General features: G+C 37.5%; 2 protein-coding genes across 2 annotated transcripts in view; one reads left to right on the top strand and one right to left on the bottom strand.

Moving 5' to 3' along the window:
• Positions 1-26,858, bottom strand: part of LOC126946196 (60S ribosomal protein L37-like) — a 321,281-nt gene that overhangs the window by 242,489 nt on the left and 51,934 nt on the right. The window lies entirely within an intron of this gene.
• TEX11 (testis expressed 11) overlaps positions 1-26,858 on the top strand; it is a 323,712-nt gene that overhangs the window by 279,387 nt on the left and 17,467 nt on the right. The window contains exons 26-28 of the mRNA XM_050776219.1: positions 20,607-20,756; positions 21,989-22,097; positions 23,169-23,289. Coding sequence (XP_050632176.1) covers positions 20,607-20,756; positions 21,989-22,097; positions 23,169-23,289 — 380 coding nt within the window. The remainder of the gene's footprint in view (positions 1-20,606; positions 20,757-21,988; positions 22,098-23,168; positions 23,290-26,858) is intronic.

Genomic DNA, 26,858 nt, shown 5'->3' with positions numbered 1-26,858 from the left:
GGAATAATGGACACTGCAGACTAGGAAGGGTGAGATGGTGGGAGGGGGTTAAAGGATGAGAAATTTCTTAATGGGTACAATGTACATTATTTGGGTAATGGTTACAGTAAATACCCAGACTTCACTACTGCTTAATATATCCATGTAACAAAACTGAACTTGTGTTCTTTAAATTTATACAAATTAAAAATAAAATAAATAAATAGGATCATGAGTGCCCAATAAACGATACTTGGTTACCTATCTAAACAAAGTAACAATCAAACATTTAAAAATAAACATAGAGCCAGGTGCTTTGGAAGGCCAAGGTGGGCGGATCACCTGAAGTCAGGAGTTCGAGACCAGCTTGGCCAACATGGTGAAACCCCGTCTCTACTAAAAATACAAAAATTAGCTGGGTGTAGTGGCATGTGCCTGTAATCCCAGCTACTCGGGAGGCTGAGGTAGGAGAATTGCTTGAACCTGGGAGGTGGAGGTTGCAGTGAGCTGAGATTGTGCCACTGCGCTCCGGCCTGGGAGACAGAGTGAGATTCCATCACAAAAATAAATAAATAAATAAATAAATAAATAAATAAATAAATAAATAAACGTACATAGGAGGTAACACCATTCTAACATAGGAGGTAACACAATTCTAAAGAACTTTAGCTCTTGACAAGTGAGAAACCTTTGTTCTTTGTTAGTTTGCCACTAAATAATCAAAAATAAAGAAAAAAACATAAAACTCAGAGAATTATGCTTGTAAAACACAGAATCTCCTATCTAGGCAGATTACACAGAAGATAAAGAATAACTTTTGCATTGTGGTGAAGGCATTAATCAGCAAACTAAGGAAGCAAGCCCATCAAAATTTAGATAACGTTGCTATGATTTTAACACATTGCATAGCTTTATTTCAGACTTAGGTTTAAACCAGGGCAAAAAAATTTCACTTTCCCGGTTTGTCCTTCATTATGTTATTTGATGTTCTGGAACGAATTGACCATCTTTCAGAGCATCCGCTAGGTCAAAACTGTTTTCATAATAATACTAAAATGTGTAATTTTCCAGAGGCAATATGATGTGTGATACTGTAATAGAGTGAATGCAGAAGCAAATAGTAGAGACTTATTATTTCTATTAAGTTGGGCAGTAAGGAACTTTACAAAAATGTGAAGCAATCTTCTTATTTTTAAAATAAAATTATTTTTATTAAAATTGACATCAACATGCAACAGATTCATCTCAAATCAATTCAGTCAATAAATATATTTAATTTTTCTGTTTTAATTTATAATATGGTAAGTATTGGTAGTTACAACATACATGCGGAAAACCTCTTTGGAAGTCCTTAGTAATATTTCAGAGTACGAAGGGGTCCTGAGAACAGAAAGTTTGAGAACTACTGTCTTAGAAACAAACTACCTATCCCTTTAAAAACAGAAGCATATACCCGTTTGTCACTCTTGCTCATAATATAATCTCAACCACTTGTTTTAATTTTAACTTTTAACCAAAATAATATCTATTTCAAAGAGAAAATTTGAGGGCTGCAATTGAGAACTATCTCTCACAAACATTATAGCAGATTAACAGAGCTCATGAACACATGTAGCACTTTCGATGTACACACCCATCCCTTTTAAAGAGGAAAATGAACACAACCATTAACATGACCCAAAGATATTGCCACTTTATAGCATATAAAAATAAGAAGCAACAGTATATAGGACCAGGTGCGGTGGCTCATGCCTGTAATCCCAGCACTTTGGGAGGCCGAGGCACTTGAGTCACGAGGTCAGGAGATCAAGACCAGCCTGACCAACATGGTGAAACCCCATCTCTACTAAAAATACAAAAAATTAGCTGGGCATGGTGGCACATGCCTGCAGTCCCAGCTACTCGGGAGGCCGAGCTAGGAGAATTACTTGAACCTAGCAGGCGGAGGTTGCAGTGAGCCAAGATCACACCACTACACTCCAGCCTGGGTGACAGAGCAAGACTCCATCTCAAAAAAAAAAAAAAAAAAAAAAAAAAAAAGAAGAAGCAACAGTGTATAAACTTAAAACTATGCTTAGTGAGGCCAAGGTAGGAGGATTGCTTGAGCCCGGGAGTTCAAGACCAGCCTGGGCAACATAGGAAGACCCCGTCTCTATAAATAATTTTTTAAAGAATTAACCAGGAATAGTGGCACATGCTTATACTCCCAGCTACTTGGGAGGCTGTGGCAGGAGGATTGCCTGAGCCTGGAAGGCTGTAGCTGCAGTGAGCCATGATTGTGCCACTGCACTCCAGCCTGGGTGACAGAGTGAGACCCTGTCTCAAAAAAAACCAAGAAAACTATGCTTAGTAATCAATATTTAAGCAGTCTATTAATTAAAATTTATGTAAGTATCCAATGATTATTCATTAATGAACTCAATTTAATATCAAACCAGTGCTTTAAGTTAATTAGATTGTCTTAAATCCAACATACCACAGAATGTAATTACTGGTGAAATGAAAATTTGTCAGAACAGGGATTCAATTTCAGGTGAACACAAATTTACATCTTTCATAATCTTAAATATTACATATAAGTAACATTATCTTATTTGATTAGTAAATCTGTATGCATTTAGGAAAAACAGACCCAAGTAAAATAAAATGTTTGCTTGTTTTATACATTACATAAATAAATCACCAAAAACGACATAGCTCTTTTAAATAAAAATTATTTTTTAATGTTTTGTTTTTAATTTTTGTAGGTATAAGTGTATCTATTTATTGGTTACATGAGATATTTTGATACAGGCATGCCATGCATGATAATCACATTAGGGTACATTAGGTAGCCATCACATCAAACATTTATCCTTTGTGTTACAAACAATCCAATTATACTCTTTTAGTTATTTTAAAATGTACAATTAAGTTAATACTGACTGTGGTCACCCTGTTGGGCTAGCAAACACTAGGTCTATTCACACTTTCTATATTTTTTTACCCATTACCCATCCCCACATTCTCCCCTACTACCTTTCCCAGCTTCTGGTAACCATCATTCTACTCTCTATTTCCATGAGTTCAGTTGGCTTAATTTTTAGCTTCCACAAATAAGTGAGAACATGCAAGGTTTGTCTTTCTGTGCCTGGCTTATTTAACTTAACATAATGACCTCCAATCCCATTCATATTGTTGCAAATGACTAGATCTCATTCTTTTTAATGGTTAAATAGTGCTCCATTGTGTATATGTACCACATTTTCTCTATCCATTCATCTGTTGATGGACAGTTAGGTTGCTTCCAAATCTTTGCTTTTGTGAATAGTGCTGCAATACAAAGGGGAGTGCAGATATCTCTTCAATATACTGATTTCCTTTCTTTTGAGTGTACACCTAGGCGTGGGATTGCTGACTCTTCTCCATAGTGGTTGTACTAATTTATGTTCCCACCAGCAGTGTACAAGGGTTCCCTTTTTTCCACATCATCGCCAGCATTTGTTTTTGCCTATCTTTTGGATATAAGCCATTTTAACTAAGATGAGATGATATCTCATTGTAGTTTTGGTTTGCATTTCTCTGATGATCAGTGATGCGGAGCACCTTTTCAGTTGCCTGTTTGCGATTCGTATGTCTTCTTTTGAGAAATGTCTATTCAGATCCTTTGCTCATTTTAAAAATTAGATTACTAGATGTTTTTCCTATACAGTTGTTTGAGCTCTGTATATATATCTGCTTATTAATTCCCTTCTCAGAGGGGTAGTTTGCAAATACTTTTTCCCATTCTGTGGGCTGTCTCTTCAGTTTCTTGATTTAAACAAGAATTATTAAACAAATCTCATTTGCCAAAGGTTTACCTTAATTTTGGATTCTTAAAATGTTTGAGTTAGCAGAATTTTTGTAAAAATATTTTTAGTTTAGTACATTTTAGTGTTAAAAGTTCAACTTCTGGACAGGCACAGTAGCTCAAGCCTGTAATCCCAGCACTTTGGGAGGCCAAGGTGGGGGGATCACCTGAGGTCAGGAGTTCGAGACCAGTCTGGCCAACATGGCGAAACCCTGTCTTCTACTAAAAATACAAAAAAGTAGCTGAGTGTGGTGGTGGGCGCCTGTAATCCCAGCTACTTGGAAGGCTGAGGCAGGAGAATTGCTTGAACCCAGGAGGCGGAGGTTGCAGTGAGCCAAGATCGTGCAATTGCACTCCAGTCTGGGCAACAAGAGCGAAACTCTGTCTCAAAAAAAAAAAAAGAAGAAGAAGAAGAAGAAGAAGAAGAAGAAGAAGAAGAAGAAGAAGTTGTTCAGCTTCTTTTTTCTTGGAATTAAAAAAAATATATGTATGTAACTTCTTATTTATGTCTATAAATTAGAACAGAGCTCCTTTAATTTAGGAAACTTTATAATATAACTTATTAATACTCCCCAGAGATAGGAAAATATTTTATACTTACACAATGTGAGGTCAAAGCCTTTTTCAGTTGTAGACACATAGACATAGATGAAGTGATCTTATGAATGCAGATCTACAATTTCAGCTACAAGTTGAGAGTAAACACAGAAATACGTCAGTGCAGATATTAAAGTGTTCACCTTCCCTGTGGACATGAAATTACTGATTAATTTGAGTCCAAAATGAACAAATAGAACAATAAAAAAGACAAATTCTCTGTTATTTCCCACCCATCAGTGACTAGATAAGTGACTAGATGATCCAATAGTCCTATTGCAAAGACCACCAAATGGTCAGACCATATAATCACATTCCCAGTCATTGCTGCTACCAAGGAAGAATATAACTTACTGACTATACACAAACCAGAAACTAAAACAAAACATAAACTCAATAGAAAAGAAAAAAGCAGAGATTCAACAAAGTTCTGCTGCCACTTTGGATTCAGTCTGGAAGTCAAGAAAAGATTAATGTAAACAGTCTATGACTTACATTTCTCCAGTAACACAATTTACTTGTGTTACAATTTACAATACACTTGGCCCTGTCAGGAGTATCCATTGGGCATCTCAGTCAGTACTTTTAAGATATAACCTTGGCTGGGCGTGGTGGCTCATGCCTGTAATCCCAGCACTTTGGGAGGCCAAGGCAGGCAGATTACCTGAGGTCAGGAGTTCGAGACCAGCTTGGCCAACTTGGTAAAACCTCATCTCTACTAAAAATACAAAAATTAGCTGGGTATGGTGGTGGGCACCTGTAATCCTAGCTACTTGGGAGGCTGAGGCAGGAGAATCGCTTGAACCCAGGAGACAGAGGTTGCAGTGAGCAGAGATCCTGACACTGCACTCCAACCTGGTGACAGAGTAAGACTCTGTCTCAAAAAAAAAAAAAAAAAAAGATATAATCAGGACTCTCTTAGGAATATTAAATGAACACATCAAGGATTTTATTTAATTCATTAACTGATGAGGAAACCAGGAAGACATTACAACCAATTTCAATTGGCATTTCATTTTCCTGTTTTCTGTCTCTTACTGTTTATTCAGTAGTGTCTGTTTTCCTTTTTGCTGCTTCCACTTCCTTTTGCTGCTTCCAGTTTTACCTTTATTCCTGTGATGGCTTTATTTTTTTCTTTCCATTTCCTTTTTTGTCTCTGAAATAGCTCATATTCCATTTGCTTTTGCGTGTACCAACTCTTTCCTGAATTCTAGCATTTCTGCTTTATATTCTTGTTTTATAGAGATGATTACTTAATTAATATTACTGAATTTATGCTGATATGTTTAGTCACAATTTTAATCTGCGTATGGCAACATTTCTCTGGTGAGAATTCTCCATCTGCCATTTTTTTTTTCCTGTTTCTTCCATCCCATTTTCATGTAGTATGTTTGTGTATAAACTGTGCTGGAGTTGTTTGTTTTGTTTTGCTTTGCTTTGCTTTGCTTGATAACATCTTTAATTGCAATGAGGTCTCTTTAGACCTTCTACTTGCAGATGATACATGTGGAGAGGAGATCAGGATCTGATCAAGGATAATAGAAATTTTTACTTAAGATCAAAGGTTGTTGTGTATGTGAGTTCTGGTAGGCTCCACATCTTCTCAGCCAGTAGATATAGGCAGCTATGGGCTTCTCATAACAAAGACTCTTTCCTCCCCACTGCTTCACTGACCTGTTGCTCACTCTTTCTTCTCTGCTTCTCAAAACCAAACCAAGTCCAGACAAGTTCCCTTTACTAGCCTCTAAACTCTTTTCTTGTTATTGTAGATAAAGGATTTGCACTTCAGGGTGTGCTCCTCCCCTTGGAGTGCTGTACTTTTGCTGACTTTTTCTGATTCTATTTTTATTTTTAAAACATATGTGTGTATGTATACACAAATACCCTAGACTGTAAGCTCCACAAGGACAGATACTGTGTCTGATTTTGCTTACCTTTGTATTGTGCACCTAGCACATAATAGGTCTTTAGAATATAAACACATATATATATTCTTATAAAATGTGTGTATACGTATATATATTTATGAATGTATATATCATCTATAAAGCCTTGAAAGGATACACACCAAACTTAACACTTGATAGCTCTTGGAACAAGTATTAGTGTGTTTAAGAGACTTTCACTTTTTATTTTGTTTCTGCATTTGAATTTTTCAATGAATATATAGTACTTTAATAATTAAAATGAAATATACATTTAGAAAAATTATTCTGACTTGTTAAAGGTTTATGTTTCTTGAGATTATGTATTTCCAATGAACTATTGCCTAAAATAATGAGCCCAGTATGTCAGTAATGTAAATAAATGATTAAGCTACCAACTGCAAATAGATACATTGAGGGAAACTACAAAGCCAGTGAATCATAAACGCTTGAGGGAAAAATGGAAAATGCCATCCTTTTAAAAATCTACTCCAAATCAGAGTTAATTAAGAGCTGTATAAACAGTGATTAAAATTTTAGTGCTATGGGAATTGGCTTTTACAAAAGGATTAACCCTGACATGCCATTATATTAGTGACCTAAGGAAAGCAGCTCACCACATTTATTCTGCAAAGTATTTATTAAATTCCTAAGGGCTACTATGTATTGTGGAAATAAGGAAATGTGTTACTGTCTCTGTCCCTAAGAAATTTACAGTAAAGAAAGTAGGTCAGAAACGTAATCAATTACACATATATAAGGCAAAATGAAATAACTATACTAATAGGGATACAGAATATATGGGACCACAGAGGAAGAAATGATCTATTCCGAAAGGTGATATTTGAACTTACTCTTCAAGAATAAATAGAATTTTAATGGTAGGAACCAAGTGAACAGAAGTCAGGAGTAGTACAGGAGAACATTGTTAGTTTGGGGATTATCTCTTATTCAGGGGTTATGTAGTGGGGGATGAGTCCGTATCTTAGTCTGTTTCTGCTGCTGTAACAAAATACCTCATGCAGACTGGGTAACTTACAAAAGAGAAAAATTTATTTTCTCACATTTCTGGAGGCTGGGAAGTCTATGGTCAAGGCTCCAACAGGTTCAGTTTTCTGGTGAGGGCTGCTTTCTGGATGCAAGATGATACCTTGTTGCTGTATCCTCCAGAGGGAAGAAGCACTGTGTCTTCACGGGGAGGAAAGCGGAAGGGCAAGAAAAGCTAGTGCTGTGTGGAAGCCTCTTTTTTAAGGGCCATAAGGGCTATCTGTAACCCCGTTCATGAGGGAGGAGCCCTGTGGGCCTAATAAGCTATTAAAGATTCCACCTTTTATCCTATCACATTGGCCATTAAGTTTCAACACCCGAATTTTGGAGGGGACACATTCAAACCACAGTAGGCTGAAAGTAGTGTGATTTGTGATGTGCCCATTCTCAATAACAAATTAGGCCACTAGTATCACCTAGTTTCAAGCTATCTCATGTCTCACTTGGAACACTGCAATAGCTTCCCAAGCGTCCTCTCTGCTGCAACTCTTGCCCTCCTAATAAATTCAATAGCCACACAGCAGCCAGAGTATTATAACATAAGTCAGTTCATGTCAGTCTCCTTGCACTTCCCATTTAAATGGGTTTAAAATAAAATCCCAAGTCCTTACCATAATCTACAAGGCCATAGATAATCCGGCCCTTGCTACCTCTCCTGCCACTCTGCCTCATAGCTCAATGTACTCTAGCCCTACTATGTCCTGATAGCACCTTGTACTTCCCTGCTTCTGGGCCTTTGTATTTGCCCTTTCCTTTGCATCAAACACTCTTGTCCTAGATATTCATATGCCTTGCTCCCCAACTTGCTCAAGTTTTACCCCCTCAGAGACCACACCCTTTCAAAAATAGCAACTTTCAATACTATTTACCCCCTTAACCTGTGTGTTGACTACTTGACATATTCTATGTTGTTTATTGTTTGTGTCCCTAAATAGAATCTAAGTTCCATGCAGGCAGAAAAGTTGTCTGTCTTGTTCATTCTTTATCCATACCTCCAAAATTTTTGCCTGGCATATAATAGGACTCAATAAATATTTATTAAATGAAATCCTGCTATAACACCAGAAATTCTATCATTAGAGAGTCATTTATTTTAGTTTAGAGCATTTTGATCTTAGAAAACCCTCTATGCAAAGATCCTTGGGAGAGCTCACAATTTAGTCATTATCAGCGTATACTCTGGGAGAGGAACATTTAGAAAAATTACCTAATAGAGATTGAACTTGGGATTTGGAGCAGAGAAGGGCAGGTTTGCAGGGGGGAAAAAGGAAATTTAAGGGGAAGTTGAGTTTGTACCAAAGATGACTTCGCTTACAGTGAGAAGATACTCAAACCTTTCTAACTTGAAGAAGCTCACAGCTTCTGAATCTCTCTTTCTGGCTGTGAAAAGAGATTTCCTCTTTTGGGTCTCCATTGAAGATTATCATTTTTGGATGTTGCTAAGAGCATCCTTGGAGTCAGAGTCTCTATATATAGCGAATCATCAAATGTTAGGGCTAGAAGTAATCTTGGTGATTTGGTTTCTTAAAACTATTTATTTTATAACATGAGTTAAACATTTATCACAAAAACAGGAAGATAGAGAAAAGGCTTTAGTTTTTGTAGGTCATTGCAAGGAAGAATTTCACTTATCTCCAGTACTATAATTTTTACTTTGGTATAAAGTATTCATCAAGTGTCATCATCGAAATTATTAGTAGTTATGACAAACAAGGCAAACCTCCTGAGAGCTTTAGAACAAAGCCCAGCATGGATGCTCTGCCAGCAGAAATGCAGTTCAGCTGGCAGGGCAGAGGATTATCTACGTTTTTATATATTACGTATTACATATTTATATATTAGGGTCTCCTCAACCCATAACTGGAAAGGTCATTCTAATTTATCCAAATACAGTTGATAAAAGTTGCCATTTAACAAGGCGCATGCTAGAAATAGAAATATTTTTTGTCTTTTCCATTGTACACACCAAAACTAGGATTGAATGCTTATTCCTTTGCAGGCAGTCTTTGCTTGGTTCCTTCATTGGCTTAATACAGCCATCAGTCATGCATTACTTTTGTTTCAGAGATTAATTCTCGTGGTAAGAAATTTTCAGTGATGAAAATTTTGAGATCAGCCAAGAGAAAAGGCAATTGGAGCTGATCCTCAGGCACATTAAACAGAATGGCAAAACTTGAGTAGATTTTCTAGTGTACATTTTGAGCCAGAACTTAGGCCACAGAAATAGGAGAACCTGAGTTTAGGATTATTTCCTGGAAGAAAATTAAACAATTAGCTGGAGATACCCAAGCATCTCTGATAAAAATTGATCCTAAAAGTCTTCACTTTTGGTAGCATTCCATTTAAATCGTGCCTCATAGTCAGCATAAGCTTACCCTAATGTTGCAATCCAAAGCCTTAATGGCAGTGAGTAGAGACTTTGATACAGGGCTATAGAGTCACTGAAGAAATATAGTAGGGGTTCCAGGTTGAGGAGACAGGTTTGTTATGGTTCCCAGATACTTACGGTGATATATACTATTCCTTCTCCCAAGTGCCTGACCTAATTAGGAATGTCAGTCCAATCTCCCCGTTCCCAACATATATCTTATTATGGTTTGTTTTTATGAAGGACAAATGTGAATCTGGAAATTTTCTTGTACAGTTATCTTAGCACAGTGTCTCCTGATCAGAATAAGTTGTGTACTATACCTTACCTACACATTCATTACTTATTTTCACAAGATTTCCCAAGCTTTAAACTTCAGTCCACCCCTAACTGATTTTACATATATATATATATATATATATGTGTGTGTATATATATATATATCAATCACAATACACATTCTTTTCAAGTGCACTTGTAACACATACCAAAATAGAGCATATGCTGGGCCAAAAAGCAAGTCTCAACAAGTTTCAAAGGATTGAAATCATACAAGGTATGTTATCCAAAGTATAATCAAATGAGAAAGCAACAACAGAAGGATGATTAGGAAACCCCCACTGTTGGAAATCTAAAAGAAACACTTCTAAATAACCCATCGGTCAAAGAAAAAATCAAAATGAAAATGATGGAATAGATTGAACTTAACAAAAATGAAATGTGACATCAAAACTTGTTAGATACAACTAAAATAAAGGAAAAGACATAGCTTTAAATGCATATATTAGAAAAGATTAAGGATTGAAAATTGATGATCTAAGCTTCCAACTTGAGTCTAGGGAAAGAACAGCAAATTAAAGAGAGTAGAAGGAAGAATGTAACAAAGATAAGAGCAGAAAACAAAGAAATGAAAAACAACATGCAACACAGAAAATCAGGCTGGGCACAGTGGCTCATGCCTGTAATCCCAGCACTTTGGGAGGCCAAGGCGGGCAGATCACCTGAGGTCAAGAGTTTGAGACCAGGCTGGCCAACGTGGTGAAGCCCCGTCTCTACTGAAAATACAAAAATTAGCCAGGCATGGTGGCACATGCCTGTAATCACAGCCACTGAGGAGGCTGAGGCACGAGAATCACTTGAGCTTGAGAGGTGGAGGTTGCAGTGAGCCAAGATCACGCCACTACACTCCAGCCTGGGCGACAGAGCAAGACTCTGTCTCAAAACAACAACAACAACAGCAACAACACAGAAAATCAACAAAGCCATAGGTTGCTTCTTTGGAAAGATTTAATACAATTGCTAAAAGTCTAGCAAGATGGATCAAGAAAGAACACAAATTACCAATATCAGTAATTCAAAAGTGGGCATCACTACAAATCCTTCAGACATTAAAATCACAATAAAAAGGATATTGTGAACAACTTTATGCCAATGAATTTGACAGTTTAGACAAAATGGACAAATTCTTTGAAAAGTACAGCTAGCAAAATTACTTTCCCGCCCCCCATTACTTCTCAGCCTTTTCGCTAAGATCAGGTACAAAATTACCCCCCAAAAATAATCTGAGTAGTCCTATTTACACTCTTTTAAATAGTCATAAACCTACTAAAGAAATGAAATCTTAAATACCTTCTCACAAAGGAAATGGCTTTAACAGTACATTATTCCAAATATATAAGAAAGAAATAATAGCAATATTATACAAATATCTCTTATGGAAAATAGAGAAAAAAGTAATACATTGATTGTATGAGGCCAGCATGCCTCTGATTCCAAAAACTAAAAAGAAAAATACAAGTCAGTGTCAGTGTCTTTTTTGTTTGTTTGTTTTTGTTTTTGTTTTTGTTTTTTTTGAGACGAAGTCTCACTCTGTCGCCCAGACTGGAGCGCAGTGACACGATCTCAGCTCACTGCAACATTTGCCTCCCGGGTTCCAGCGATTCTCCAGCCTCAGCCTCCCGAGTAGCTGGGACTACAGGCGTGCACCATCACTCCCGGCTAATTTTTGTATTTTTAGTAGAGATGGGGTTTCACCATCTTGGCAAGGCTGGTCTTGAACTCCTGACCTCAGGTCCACTCACCTCGACCTCCCAAAGTGCTGGGATTACAGGTGTGAGCCACCACACCCAGCCTCAGGCCAGTATCTTAAACGATAGATGCAAAGATCCTAAACACATTTTAGAAAATTGAATCCAGCAATATATAAAAAGGTAAAAAGGATACTGCATCATGACCAATATTGTTTATCCCAGGAATTCAACATTCAAAAATGAGTGCACATTAACAAAATAAAAGAGGAAAATATAATAATCTCAATAGATGCAGAAAAAGCATTTGAAAAAAATTCCACACCCATTCATGATGAGAACACTCAACAAACTAAGAATAGAAAGTCACTTCCTCAATCTGATAAACATTACTTGAAAACAAACTACTCCTTATTTTGTATTTAATGGTAAAATATGAACACCTTCTCACTGATGTCAAGGAATGAAATGTGGATATACACTATCACCACTTCCATTCAACATTATACTGGAATAATTCCAGGCCTCCTAGTAACCCATTTCACATCTTAGGTCTAATTGATCACTCTCTCCATGCTGCCTCTTAAAGATGATCTGTTCTTTTTTAACTTCAGTTGTAAACCCTTTATATGCTTTAAGACAGTTTCCAAAGCATTTGTTAAGCTCTGTCTTCTTCAGACCAGCTATTTCAGAAATAGGTTCTATTTTCCAACCTTCTAGTCATAGCCATTCTTCTCCTCTACATGTTTTCCAGTAGTGGATTGTGAATCAGAACATGTGGGATTAGAGTCCTGGCTCTCCATTAATTTGCTGTTTCTATGGGTAGGAACAGCATTTAGTTTCTCAGCCATAATCTTCTCATCTGGAAAGTGGGGTTAATAACCCCTGCCCTGTGTGTGCATTAGAAGGGCATTTTGCCTATCCGAAGGACTCAGAATAATGGAGCAATTTCTAAACCATGACTTTGAAAGCACTGCAGAGACCCAGTCAATCTACCATTTCCGGGAGCTGACAACATAATTCCAACAAGTGTAACCTGAAATAGATAAGCAAACTGTACATCTCTATAATGGAATCCTACTCAGAAGTAAATGAATGTTAAATGCATTTGCCAAGTGAAAAAAGACAGACTCGAAAGGCTATGATTCCATTTATATGATATCCTGGAAAAGGTAAAACCATAGGAACAGAAAATACATCAGTGGTTGCGAGAGGTTGGACAGAGGAGTAGGAGTTCCCTATAAAGGTGTAACATGAGAGAATCTTTAGGGTAATGAACTGTTCTATAAGGAGCAGTGATAGTGGACACACAATTCTATGCATTTTTCACAACCAATAGAAATATATGCCACAAAGAGTAGATTTTACCAGATACAATTTTAAAATAAATCAATCAGGATGTGGAGGGAATCCCAGATGGAATTCAGACTGTGACAAATGAATCTGACCGTATTACGAATGAATTACATGGCCACATGGAAGGGGGTGAGGAAGAAAGAAGCTGATTTAAGTAACTTTGAAAAACTCTGTTTTGATTAGATGCAAGGCTAAAGACAAAAAGAACCATGCAGAATACCGCATTCTAGTTGGTAACTTTTTTCATGTGGTTATGGGTTAGCAATGATGAAAATACTTTACATGTTTAGTCAGTTTTGCTGTTACATGGCATATGCGTGCCTAAAAATTATTACAGTATCCAAAATTGTGTAACAAAGACCACAGGGCTTATGGGAAAAAATGGGGTTGGGGTATAACACTAAAAATATTTGGTCTGTGACATATTAAAAAAACATAAGAACCTAATAAAATGACAGCATGGCTTTGTATATGTTAAATTACTAAAAATATATGAATACTACAATAAATATGGCTTTTTACCTTAAAAAAGACCTGGCATTTGCTTATGGAAGTGAATATCAGAAGGATTGCAGCTTGTGAAATACTGTGAAGTGGTGGGAGGCGGTTGTCTGAAATCTGATGGAAAGTTATAGCAACAGATGTGGATGAGTGTGGCCCATAACACATTCAGTGAACTGAGGTAGTGGATAGAAGTTTGAGTTGTGCACATGTGTGTGTTATTCATATTCCTATACAGCTTGGTTCAGCCAGATGCTGCTTTTTGCATTGACTTACTATTTCACACAGACTAAATTGCACATAAGCAAGTACTTAATTTACATAATTTACATTAATTGTTACCTAATATATCAATCATGTCGGAACAAATTCACATTTTCAAAACAAACATTATAACGGAACTGTATGTATGTGTGTGTGTATATATGTATGTATTATGTATATGCAAACAGACAAGCATATAATATGGTTTTCTTTATCTGTGATTTGGAATAAAGTTTTAAAAATAAGTAAATTTGGGCCGGGCACTGTGACTCACACCTGTAATCCCAGCACTTTGGGAGGCCAAGGCGGGTGGATCACGAGGTCAGGAGTTCGAGACCAGCCTGGCCAATATGGTGAAACCCCGTCTCTACTAAAAATACAAAAATTAGCTGGGCATGGTGGCGCATGCCTGTAGTCCCAGCTACTCAGGAGGCTGAGGCAGAAGAATTGCTTGAACCCAGGAGGTGGAGGTTGCAGTGAGCTGATATCACGCCACTGCACTCCAGCCTGGGCGACAGAGTGAGACTCTGTCAAAAAAAAAAAAGGAAATTGGTATGGTTGTTGGATACAGGTTTATATATAAATAATTGTATTTCTGTATACTAGCAAGAAATTATTGGAAAATGACCTTTAAAATACAGTTTTTGATAGCATCAAAATCCATCAAATGCCTAGTAATCTATAATGAAAGATGTGTAAGACTTCTGCACTGAAAGCCACAAAACCTTGAAACATGGCTGAAATAAATTTTTAAAGGTCTAAATAAATGCAGATATATGCCATGTTCATGTATTAGAAAACTCAGTATTGTTAAGATATATCAGTTTTCCCAAATTGATCTATAGATTCAAAGCAATCCCAATCAAAATCCCAGCTGGGGCTGTGTGTGGTGGCTTACAGTACTATAATCCTAGCACTTTGAAGGGCCAAGGTGGGAGGATTGGTTGAGCCCAGGAGTTCAAGTACTGCCTAGGCAACATGGCGAGACTCTATCTCTACAAAAAAAAAAAAAAAAAAGCCCAGTGTGGTGGCATGCACCTGTGGTCACAGCTACTTGGGAGGCTGAGGCAAGAAGATCACTTGAGCCCAGGAATTTGAGGTTACAGTGAGCTATGATTGCGCCACTACACTTTAGCCTGGGTGACAAAGTGAGACCCTGTTTCAAAGATAATGAAATAAAGTAAATAAAAAATCCTAGGAGAATATCTTCATGACTTTGTGGAGACAAAATATTACCAACTATAAAAGAAAATATTGATAAAGTGGACTTCATTACAAGTGAGAACTTTGGTTTGTCAAAAGACACTGTTGGCCGGGCGCGGTGGCTGAAGCCTGTAATCCCAGCACTTTGGGAGGCCGAGACGGGCGGATCACGAGGTCAGGAGATCGAGACCATCCTGGCTAACACGGTGAAACCCCATCTCTACTAAAAAATACAAAAAAAATCTAGCCGGGCAAGGTGGCGGGCGCCTGTAGTCCTAGCTACTCGGGAGGCTGAGGCAGGAGAATGGCGTAAACCCGGGAGGCGGAGCTTGCAGTAAGCTGAGATCCGGCCACTGCACTCCAGCCTGGGCGACAGAGTGAGACTCCCTCTCAAAAAAAAAAAAAGACACTGTTGAGAAAAGAAAAAGACAACCCACAGATAGGAAGAAGATACGACAATACATAAGCTTGACAACTTCCAGAATATATAAAGAATTCTTACAACTCAACAAGAAAATACAAATAACCCAATACAAAAATGGACAAAAGAACTGAATGGCCGGGTGCAGTGGCTCGTGCCTGTAATCCCAGCACTTTGGGAGGCTGAGGCGGGCAGATCACCTGAGGTTGGGAGTTCGAGACCAGCCTGACCAACACAGAGAAACCCCGTCTCTGTCATGGTCAGCTGAGATCATGCCATTGCACTCCAGCCTGGGCAACAAGAGTGAAAATCCATCTCAAAAAAAAAAAAAAAAAAAAAAAAGAATTGAATGGAAATGTCACCCAAAAAAAATGTATAAATGGTCAATAAGCAAAGGAAAAGATGCTCAGCATCATTATTCATCAAGAAAATGCACATTGAGAAGCCGCTGCACCCTCACTGAAATGACTAAAAAAAAATCAAGTGTTAATGAGGATGGGAAGGAACTGGAGTTCTGGCACTCCAGAGTGGAAATGTAATTGGTACAACCACTTTGGAAAACTGTTTGGCAGTATCTGCTAAAACCAAACATGTTTCTATCCCAGCAGTGACCGTGAAATCTCCCTTTTATATATATACTCAGGTGAAATGAGTGCATCTGTTCACCAAAGTATGTACAGGAATGTTCAAGACAGCTCTATTCATAAGAACTAAAAATTTGAAACAACATTACTGTTCATCAGCAGAATGATAGATTAAATAAATTGTGGTATGTTCATACAATGGAATACTACAAAGCAATAAAAGGAATGAGCTTCTGATAGCATACAAAAATATTTATGAATATGACAGACATTATGAGTAAAAGAAGTTGGTCCCAAAAGAATACACAATATAAATTCAATTTTTCAAACAATTTTATTGAGATATGACTCACATGCCATGCAGTTCACCTATCAAAGTGTACAATTCAATACACTTTAGTATATTCACAGACATGTGCAACCACCATCGACAATCAATTTTGGAACATTTTATTACCTCAAAAAGAAAGAAATATACCCTTTAGTTACCCTTGCATTTCTCCCACAAGCCCTGAGCAACCACTAATCTACTTTCTGTTTCTATAGATTTGCATATTCTGAGCACTTCATTTAAATAAAATTATATAATACACGGACTTTTGTGACTACCTTATTTCACTTAGCGTATTTTTAAAGTTCATTCATGTTGTGGCATATGTCAGTACTTCATTACTTTTTATGGTCAAATAATATTCCATTGCCTGGGCATACCATGCTTTATTCATCCATTCATCAGTTGATGGACATTTGGATTGTTTCCATCTTTTAGCTATTATGAATAATGCTGCTGTTAAACACTTATGCACAAGTTTTTGTGTGGACCTATTTTCACTTTTTTTTTTTTTTTTGGTATATACCTAGGAGTGGAATTGCTAGGTCATATGGTAACTCTGTGTTTAATCATTTGAGGAACTGCCAGAGTGTTTTTCAAAGTAGCTGCATCATTTTACATTTCCACCAGCAATGTATGAGGCTTCTAGTTTCTCCACCTCCTTCTCAACACTTGTATTACCTGCGTTTTTTATTCTAGCCATCCTAGTGAATGTATAGTGATATCTCATTATGGTTTTGATTTCCTGATGACTAATTTTCCTGATGTCCAATGGTGTTGAGCATCTTTTCAGATGGTTATTGGCCATTGTATATCTTCTTTGGAGAAGTATCTACTCACACCCTTTCCCAATTTTTCATTAGGCTGCCTTTTATTATTGAGTAGCAAGAGTTATTTATGTATTCTAGATACATGTCCTTGATCAGGTATATGCCTTAATTTTGCCCCACTCTTTCAATTGTCTTTTCTCTTTCTTGATCATGTCCTTTGAAATACAAAATTTGTTAACTTTGAGGAGGTCCAGTTTATCTATTTTTCTTTCATTGTCATATCTAAGAATCCATTGCCAAATCCGAAGTTATGAAGGTTTACCCCTCTGTTTTCTTCTGTGAGTTTTATAGTTTAGCTCTTATCTTTAAATATTTGATCTATTTCAAGTTAATTCTTGTATATGCTATGAGGTCAGGGTCTAACTTCATTCTTTATCATGTGGGTATACAGTTGTCCCAGAACTATTTGTTTAAAAGACTATCCTTTCCCCCATTGGATGGTAAACTTACACACTAAAAACTATAAAACATCATTGAAATAAACAAGATGTAACAAAATGGAAACATATCCCATGTTCATGGATTTGATGATTTATCATTGTTAAGATGATAACACTCCCCAAAATTATCTATAGATTCAACACAATCCCTATCAGCATCCCAGCTGTTTACACTAAAAACTATATGTTTACACTAATTCTTTTCCTTTCCTTTTTGTTTGTTTGTTTTGTTTTGTTTTTTGAGACAGAGTCTCACTCTGTTACTCAGACTGGAGTGCAGTGGTGCAATCTCGGCTCACTATAACCTCTGCCTCCTGGTTCAAGTGATCCTCATGCCTCAGCCTCCTGAGTAGCTGGAATTACACACATGTGCCACCACGCCCAGCTAATTTTTTTTTTTTTTTTTTTTGTAGAGATGGGATTCTGCCATGTTGGCCAGTCTGGTCTCAAACTCTTGGCCTCAAGTGATCCACCTGCCTTGGTCTTTCAAAGTGCTGGAATTACAGTTGTGAGCCACTGTGCCTGGCCCTTGTTCTTTATTTCTAAGTGTTTTCTTCTTTTTGATGCTGTTATAAAGGGACTTGTTTCAATTTTATTTTCAGCTTACTCATTGCTGCCATATAGAATTGGCCAGGCATGGTGGCTCACTTTGGGAGGCGAAGGCCAGAGTATCACTTGAGCTCAGGAGTTTGAGACCAGCCTGGGCAACATAGTGAGACCTTGTCTCTAATAAATAAATAAATAAATAATTGATTTTTGTATATTGATCTTGATGAACTTGCTGATTAGTTATAACGGCATTTTACTGGATTCACTAGGAATTTTATTCACAAGATTATGTCATCTTGTGAATAAGATTGATGTTTTTATTCTTTTTGATGCTATTGTAAATGGAATTGTTTTCAGAGCTTCAAAACACTTAAAGCAAAAACTGCTAGAACTAAAATGAGCAATAGACAAATCCATAACTACTTGGAAACTTCAATATTCCTTTCTTAGTAATCAATAGAATAGGTCAACAAATACTCAATAAAGATATAGAAGACGTGAGCAACACTATCAGCCAACTTGACCTAATTGACATTTAGAACACTCTACCCAACAACAGCAGAATACAGTTTTTTCAGATTCACAAGGAACATTCATCATCGTAAGCCATATTCTGAACCACGAAACAAACTTCAAAAAATTTAAAAGTATTGAAATCATAAAATTATTGAAATATCCAAGTATTTTCTCTGACCACAATAGAGTTATATTATACATCTCTAATAAAAAGTTATCTGTAGAACCTTCCAATATTTGGAAATTAAACAACATACTTTAAAATAATCCAATGGGCCAAAGAGGAAGCGACAAGCGAAATTAGGAATTTTTTTTAATTGAATGAAGATGAAGACACAACATATAAAAATGTTTAGGATACAACTAAAGCAGTATCTAGACAAATGTATATAGCATTAAATGCTCCTATTAGAAACAGAAAAAAGAAAGGTCTCAAATAATCTAAGTCTCTTAAGAAACTAGAAAAAAATGAGCAAATTAAACCCAATCAAGCAAAAAGTAATAAAAATAAGAGCACAAATCATTAAAATTTAAAACAGAAAACAGTAGATAAAGTCAATGAAACCAAAAGTTTTTTTTCTTTTGAAACAATACAATTGATAAACCTCTAGCCAGGCAAATCAAGCACAAATTAACAATATCAGGAATAGATGTGGAGACCTCACTAGAGATCCTACAGACATTTTAAAAGGTAGTAAGAGAATATTTTGAACACTTTTATGTCCATGACTTTAGAATTTTAGGTGAAATGTACAAATTTCTTGAAAGTCACAAACTACCATAGCTCCCTCAAGAAGAAATATATACTCCTATGCCTATTAATTAAATTCATAGTTTAAAATCTTCCAACAAAGAAAACTGCACTGAAGAATTCTACCAAACATTTAAAGAAGATGTAATACCAACTCTATATAAACTCATCCAGAAAGGAGGGCACAATTCCCAGTTCATCTTATAAGACTATTATCCTGATACCAGTAGTAGACAAAGACAATGTAAGATACTGCAGACCAAGATTCCTCATGAAAATAGATGCAAAACATAGATGCAGAAAAGTAAAGATAGTTGCTACCTTGGTTGGATGGTATTGACCGGAAAGGAGCACAAAGGAACCTTCTGTATAGTTTTAAGTGTTTGTTATCACAATCTAGGTAGTTATTACACGGGTTTAAACACATGTAAAAACTCGTCAAGCTGTTTAAGGTTAGAGTACTTCTTTCAGTTTGTTGTCTATATGTCATACCTCAAAACATTTTTCAATGTTCAATCTACCAAGAAGGATGAATGAAAACTGTCTCACGTAGTTTGGTATATGACACCTGACATGAAATTCTTTCTATGCTGATGCCCAAGAAATTCTGTCGACTAATGAAACAGTTTGGAAACTCTCCTCTATTCTGCTTAAAATAAAATCACTGTTAGTTTATACAGCACTGTATCTTCTGGTTAACTCAACCATTAGGGTGAGCACCAGCCCAGTTGAAAGTTCACAAGAAGCAAGTAAACATTGGATTTGAATTAGAATCAATAATATCTGCGGGTTTTCTCAGGCTGATTAGAAGCATCGTGGCAATTGTTTGAGAAAATATAGGTAGTTCTAGTGAATGCACTACAGAATGTTGGAAGTAGTGTTGAGCTTGTAGATTTAAAATGTGTTAGAATCAAATAAAAAACCAAAAATAAAATTTAGAATCTGTCTACAGCAGTGAAGTTGACCTTCAAATTGTAAGTAAAATTAATTTTTCTTAGAAGGAAAACCTCTCCAGTTAGTGAGATTACAACCAAAGAGAATAATAAAATATAATCACAAAGAATGTTGCATTTTTGCCTCTTTCTTAGGGACCTTCTCAAATGATTCATGTGAGAAATTGCTTCTGCTGTACGAGTTTGAAGTTAGAGCCAAATTGAATGATCCATTACTGGAAAGCTTCCTGGAATCAGTGTGGGAGCTGCCTCATTTAGAAACTAAAACATTTGAAACAATTGCAAGTAAGAGCTATATTTATGCTTTTGTAAGGCTGGCCATTTCTATCGTATGACTTTTTTTCTTCTCTTTACTCCTCTTTCTTACCTCCAGGTAGGAAATAATTTTTCCTCATAGCACTTTGTTTCTCCTTCTCTAACGCCATTCTTAGACTATTTTGTATTATGATCATTTGTGCATTTATCTTCTTCACTCTATGAGATTATAATCTCTTTAGGGTCATAAACAATAATTATTTAATTTGTACTTACAAACCCTAGCGACGTTCATTGCTCCTAATAGGTGCTCAAATTTTTTCTGTGTGGAATTTAATTGTGTAACTACACAATAGGGGGAGCTCAAACTTTAGAAAGTTTTTCTGGGCTAGCTAGAAATAACTGAATGCTTCAACAATCAAAAGTGATGCAATCTTAGCAGTTTGCTGAAATGTACAGAGAAATACTGGTAATATTTTTTAACACAACTGCCATTCTCAAATTTCGGGCTGAACTTTAAGTGGGTTTGGGGGCTTAGAGCCTCTTTGGGAGTACACTGCAGGAAACAGCCTAATTTTCTTCCCTTTTTGTCTCTCACCCTCTTCAGGAGCATGTGTGTGGTTAATAAAAATATTAGGTAGCTCCAAGTGCACAAGAGTCACATTTGCCTTTCCTTGGTCTTGCCAAGACAGAATTCCTAGAGCCAGGAGCAGATGATATATACTTTATAGACATGTGACAGTGACCACTGCTCCTTGTATAACGGAACTCCAATTCTAAAAATCTGTTAAATGCATGTGGAAGTCTTAGGGTTAGTTACCTCTGATACTCCCTTGTCAAGTGTTTCCTATTTTTAGTATCAGATAAAAATAGGACATTTTAGTACAAACCTGTTTTGATTAGTGCCCTTTTACTGATCTGCTTTCTGTTTCCTTCTTAGTGTGCCCTTCCTTGACTCTCATTCATAAGATTATTGCTTCACCTGTATGACTGAGTGCAAGGTCATAGAAACAGTAGGTTTTCTGTTGATGTTTGCTGAATAAAGGATGTTACCTGGTAATCCCACCATGCTACTCTACCCAGAAAATAGAAGCTATTTCCAAAAGCAACTGTAGATTTATCATTTATAAAATTCATTGTTGTTTATTTTTGTTCATCTGTTTCAGCCCAGTTTCATTAGAGAAAGCAAGTGGTAGCCTGGGATGAAAACTGTGATGGGTGACATTATGATGTTCACAACCTTTTTCCTTTTCTTCCTCTAGTAATAGCAATGGAAAAGCCTGCACACTATCCTTTCATTGCTCTCAAGGCCTTGAAAAAGGCTTTATTGCTCTACAAAAAGGAAGAATCAATTGATATATCACAATACAGGTTAGTAAATACAATTCAAAACTTAATCCAGCCTTTTTGATAGCCAAAAGAACTATAGTCAATGCCTCATAAGTAACCAATCATTCTTAATTGACCCAACTTAAGAGATGATCTGGGGATGATCTGGGGGCACTCCTGTGGACAGCTCCATACTGAGAGTTGTATTACAGACCAATAATCATTTAGCAAAGTCAAGGAGCTTGCTTTTCCCAAAGGAGAAAAAAAAAGGGGAAAAGTTGCTTCTTTGTGTGAATCTGTGTATATAATAAAACTGCTAAGTACCTTTCTTTCTTTGTTTCATCACTAAATAATATTCCAAATGTACAGAAAAGTACAGAGGTTAATATAACAAACACCAACGTATCCACCACCCAGATGTATTTGTTTTATTTTTAGAGATGGAGTCTCGTGTTGTTGCCCAGGCTGGATTCAAACTCCTGGGCTCAAACGATTCTCCACCTCAGCTTCATGAGTAGCTGGGATTACAGGCACACAGCACCCAAATTTAACAAATGTTAACATTTTGCTATGTTTGCCTCATTATTTTTCTAAGCACTTTAAGCACTGATAAGTGCTGTATAAAATATTATCTATTGGAGACTTTTTTGTTTTCTGTGTCCAGACATGGGGAAAACTAGATGTTGTGTGACTTTTTTGTCTGGAAAACATCATTACAGTCTCCCTGTGTTAAGGCACGAAAGACAGTTCTTGTGGAATCGTTCCACTTTAAACCCCAGTTCCCTTGCCCATTTGAGGAAGTACCAAGATGCTTTAAAATGCCTGTAAATTGAACCAGCTCATAAAATATAATAGACAGCCACAACTCCTTCGTGCGGGAAACTAAAAAAAGAATGAAAGACAACCATAGGCATGAAAAAAGAAAGGATTGGTCAACCTGTTTTACAGCTTCAAAAATCTGTCTTCTGAGGTTGGAGGCCAGATAAAACCGAGGGAAGAACAGAAGTGTTTTGAAGCTGTTAGTCTGGGATGAGATCCAGATTTTACTTATCTTAGCCATGAAGCCAATGATTTCTTTCCTTATGGGATGAGTTTTCTCTTTTTGATTTTCAGCAAATGTATGCACAACTTGATTAACCTCTCAGTGCCAGATGGGGCGTCGAATGTAGAGCTCTGTCCCCTGGAAGAAGTTTGGGGCTATTTTGAAGATGCTCTGAGCCACATTAGCCACACTGTAAGTCAAATAGTGATATTAAACTTTCAGTTAATTTTAAAGAACTGAACTGTCTTGTGTACTATAAATTATATACAATAATGCTTTCTGATATGAGTTTTATGATAAATTCATATTACAATTTTGTAGTTACACACTACAGAATTTTCCTGGGTTTTCTGAAATATAAATAGTTGAAAGTAGACATTTTCTAACACAAGTATATTATGGATTAGGTCCAAATAGCAGTACCACCAGGCATTTTGAATTATTTTATATTTTCAAATCATGGTGGGATGATTACTTCCTCTGTGATGATATGAACCTTTTGAAAAAAGTTATTGCTATTCCCATCCTTTCCCAGAAGCAGGTGATAGAGTAGAAGGAACATTGAAGACCTGTATTCTAGTCCCTCCTCTGCTGATTTCTTTTTCTTTTCTGTGCAGGTTTATTCAGTGGTTTTAAAATTAGGTTTCTTGAGGTATAATTTACATATCATAAAATTCACCATGGCTTGTGCACAATTCAGTAAATTTATAGAGTTGTGCAACTATCACTACAATCCAGTGTTTTTTCATTTAAAAAATGTTTTATTTTTAATTTTTGTGGGTACATAGCGGTGTATATGTTTATGGGCTACATGAGATATTTTGGTACAGGCATATAATGCATAATAATCATATCAGGATAAATGGGGTATCCATCACCTCAAGCGTTTATCCTTTGTGTTACAAGCAATTCAATTATACTTTTAGTTTTTAAAAATGTACAATTAAATTATTGTTGATTATAATCACCCTGTTGTGCTACTAAGTACAGATCTTATTCATTCTATTTTTTGTACCTATTAACCATTCCCACATTTCCCCCACCCCTCCTCTGGTAACCATCTCTCTATTTCTCTCCCCAACAGTTCAATTATTTTAATTTTCAGCTTTCACAAATAAGTGAGAACATGTGAAGTTTGCTTTTTTGTGTGTGCTGGGCTTATTTCACTCAATATACTGATCTCCAGTTCCATCCATGTTGCTGCAAGTGACTGGATCTCATTCTTTTTTTATGGCTGCATAGTTCTCCATTGTGTATAGGTACCACATTGTCTTTATCCATTCATCTGTTGACGGACACTTAGGTTGCTTCCAAATCTTAGCTATTGTAAACAGTGCTGCAACAAACATAGGAGTGCAGATACCTCTTTGATATACTGATTTCCTTTCTTTTGGGTGTATATCCAGTAGTGAGATTGCTGGATCATATGGTAATTCAATTTTTAGTTTTTTGAGGAACCTCCAAACTGTTCTCCATAGTGGTTGTACTAATGTACGTTCCCACCAACAGTGTGTGAAGGTTTCCTTTTCTCCACATCCTCACCAGCATTTGCTATTGCCTGTCTTTTGGATATAAGCCATTTTAACTGGGGTGAGACAATATCTCATTGTAGTTTTGATTTGCAGTTCTCTGATGATCAGCGATAGTAAGTACCTTTTCATATGCCTGTTTGCCATTTGTATGTCTTCTTTTGAGAAATGTCTATTCAGATCTTTTCCTTATATTAAAACTCGATTTTTAGATTATTTTTCCTATAGAATTGTTTGAGCTCTATGTATATTCTGGTTATTAATCCCTTATCAGAGAAGTAGTATGTAAATATTTTCTCTTATTCTGTAGGTTGTCTCTTCGCTTTGTTGATTGTTTCCTTTGCTGTGCAGAAGCTTTTAAACTTGATGTGATCCCATTTGTCCATTTTTTATTTGGTTGCCCATACTTGTAGGATATTGCTCAAGGAATCTTTGCCTACTGCAATATCCTGGAGAGATTTCCCAATATTTTCTTGTATTAGTTTCATAGTTTGAAGTGTTAGATTTGAGTCTTTAATCCATTTTGATTTGATCTTTGTATAAGGCAAGACATAGGGATCTCAAGTTTCCTTCTTCTGCATATTGGATATCCAGTTTTCCCAGCACCATTTATTGAAGAGACTCTCCTTTTCCCAAAGTATGTTATTGGCACCTTTGTCAAAAATGAGTTCACTGTAGATGTATGGATTTATTTCTGGGTTTGCTATTCTGTTCTACTCTGCTGAGCTGCCTGGGGCTGGAGGAGGGGTGATACAAGCACCCTGTGGCCACTACCACTGGAACTGTGCTGGTCAGACCTGAAGGCAGCACAGCACTGGGTCTCACCCAAGGCCCACTGTAACCACTACCTGGCTACCACCTATGTTTGCTCAAGGCCTTAGGGCTCTACAGTCAGCAGGTGGTGAAGCCAGTCAGGCTGTGTCCTTCCCTTCAGGGCAGCGACTTCCCCCTGGCCCCAGAGATGACATGCAGGAGCCAGGGCCTGGAGTCAGAAACCCTAGAAGTCTACCTAGTGCTCTATTCTACTGCAGCTTAGCTGGTATCCAAACCACAAGACAAAGTCTTTCCCACGGTTTCCTCTTCCCACACGCAGAAGAGTCTCTCCCCATGGCCACTACCATCAGGTGGTGTGGGGAGTTCTGCCGGGCTACTGCCAGTGTTCACTTGAGGCCCAAGAGCTCTGCGGTCAGCTTGTGGTGAATGCTGCCAGGCCTGGGACTCATACTTCAGAGAAGTGGGCTCCTCTCTGGCCCAGGACAGATACAGAAATCCCATCCAAGAGCCAAGGCCTGGAACCAGGGACCCTAGGAGCCCACTTGGTGCTCTAACCCACTGTGGCTGAGTTAATATCTAGGCTGCAATACAAAATCCTCTTTACTCTTCCCTCAGCTTTTCTCAAGCAGAAGGAGTCTCTCCTCATAGCCACCACAGCTGGGAGTGTACTGGGTCACAACTGAAGCCAGCATGTCTCAGAGTCTCACCTAAGGCCCACAGTATGTACTACCTGGCTACTGCTGCTGATCATTGAGGACCAAAGTGCTATTTAGTCAGCAGGTGATGAATCCTGCTGAGACTGGGTCCTTCCCTTGAAGGCAGTGGGTACGCTTTAGCCCAAGGTGTGTCTCAAAATGTTATCTGGGAACTAGGGCCTAGAATGGGGCCCTCATGACTATGCCAAGTGCCCTATCCTACTGTGGCTGAGCTGGTATCCAAGATGCAAGACAAAGTCCCTCTTAAGCTTCCCTCTCCTCTCCTCTAGTAGAAGGAAGGGGTCTCTTTTGGAGCTGCAAACTGCACTGCCTGGGGTTGAGGGAGGAGTGGTGCAATCACTGCCTTGGCTGCCCTGGCTGGTGTCTCACCAGGTTGCATGTCCCCCAGATGCACTGGCTCCAAGCCCAGCACAGCACTAGGATTTGCCCAAGAGTTGCAGTCCTTGTGGCCTAGACTGCCTCTCAAATTTATTTAAAACCCCAGGGCACTTTAGCTCTCAGTGGCAAGGCTTGTTGGAACTCAAGTTCCAACCACTGGGATGGACAATTGCTCTCTAGCTAGGGCTGGTCTAAATACTCCCTCCAGGAGAATCAGTTGAGTTCTGCCCAGTGTTACTTTCCGCTGTGACAGGGCAGCACAGAGTTCCAAGCAAGATCCCACAATCACTGTGGTCTCCCTTCCCCAAGCACACAGATTCACCATGCCATGCAGCCACTGTTGGGGCATAGGAGGGGGTGGCAT

Source organism: Macaca thibetana, chromosome X, assembly GCF_024542745.1.
Source record: "Macaca thibetana thibetana isolate TM-01 chromosome X, ASM2454274v1, whole genome shotgun sequence".
Classification (NCBI taxonomy): Eukaryota; Metazoa; Chordata; class Mammalia; order Primates; family Cercopithecidae; genus Macaca; species Macaca thibetana.
Note: the sequence above shows the minus strand (reverse complement) of the source record. Positions and strands in the feature narration are given on the sequence as shown.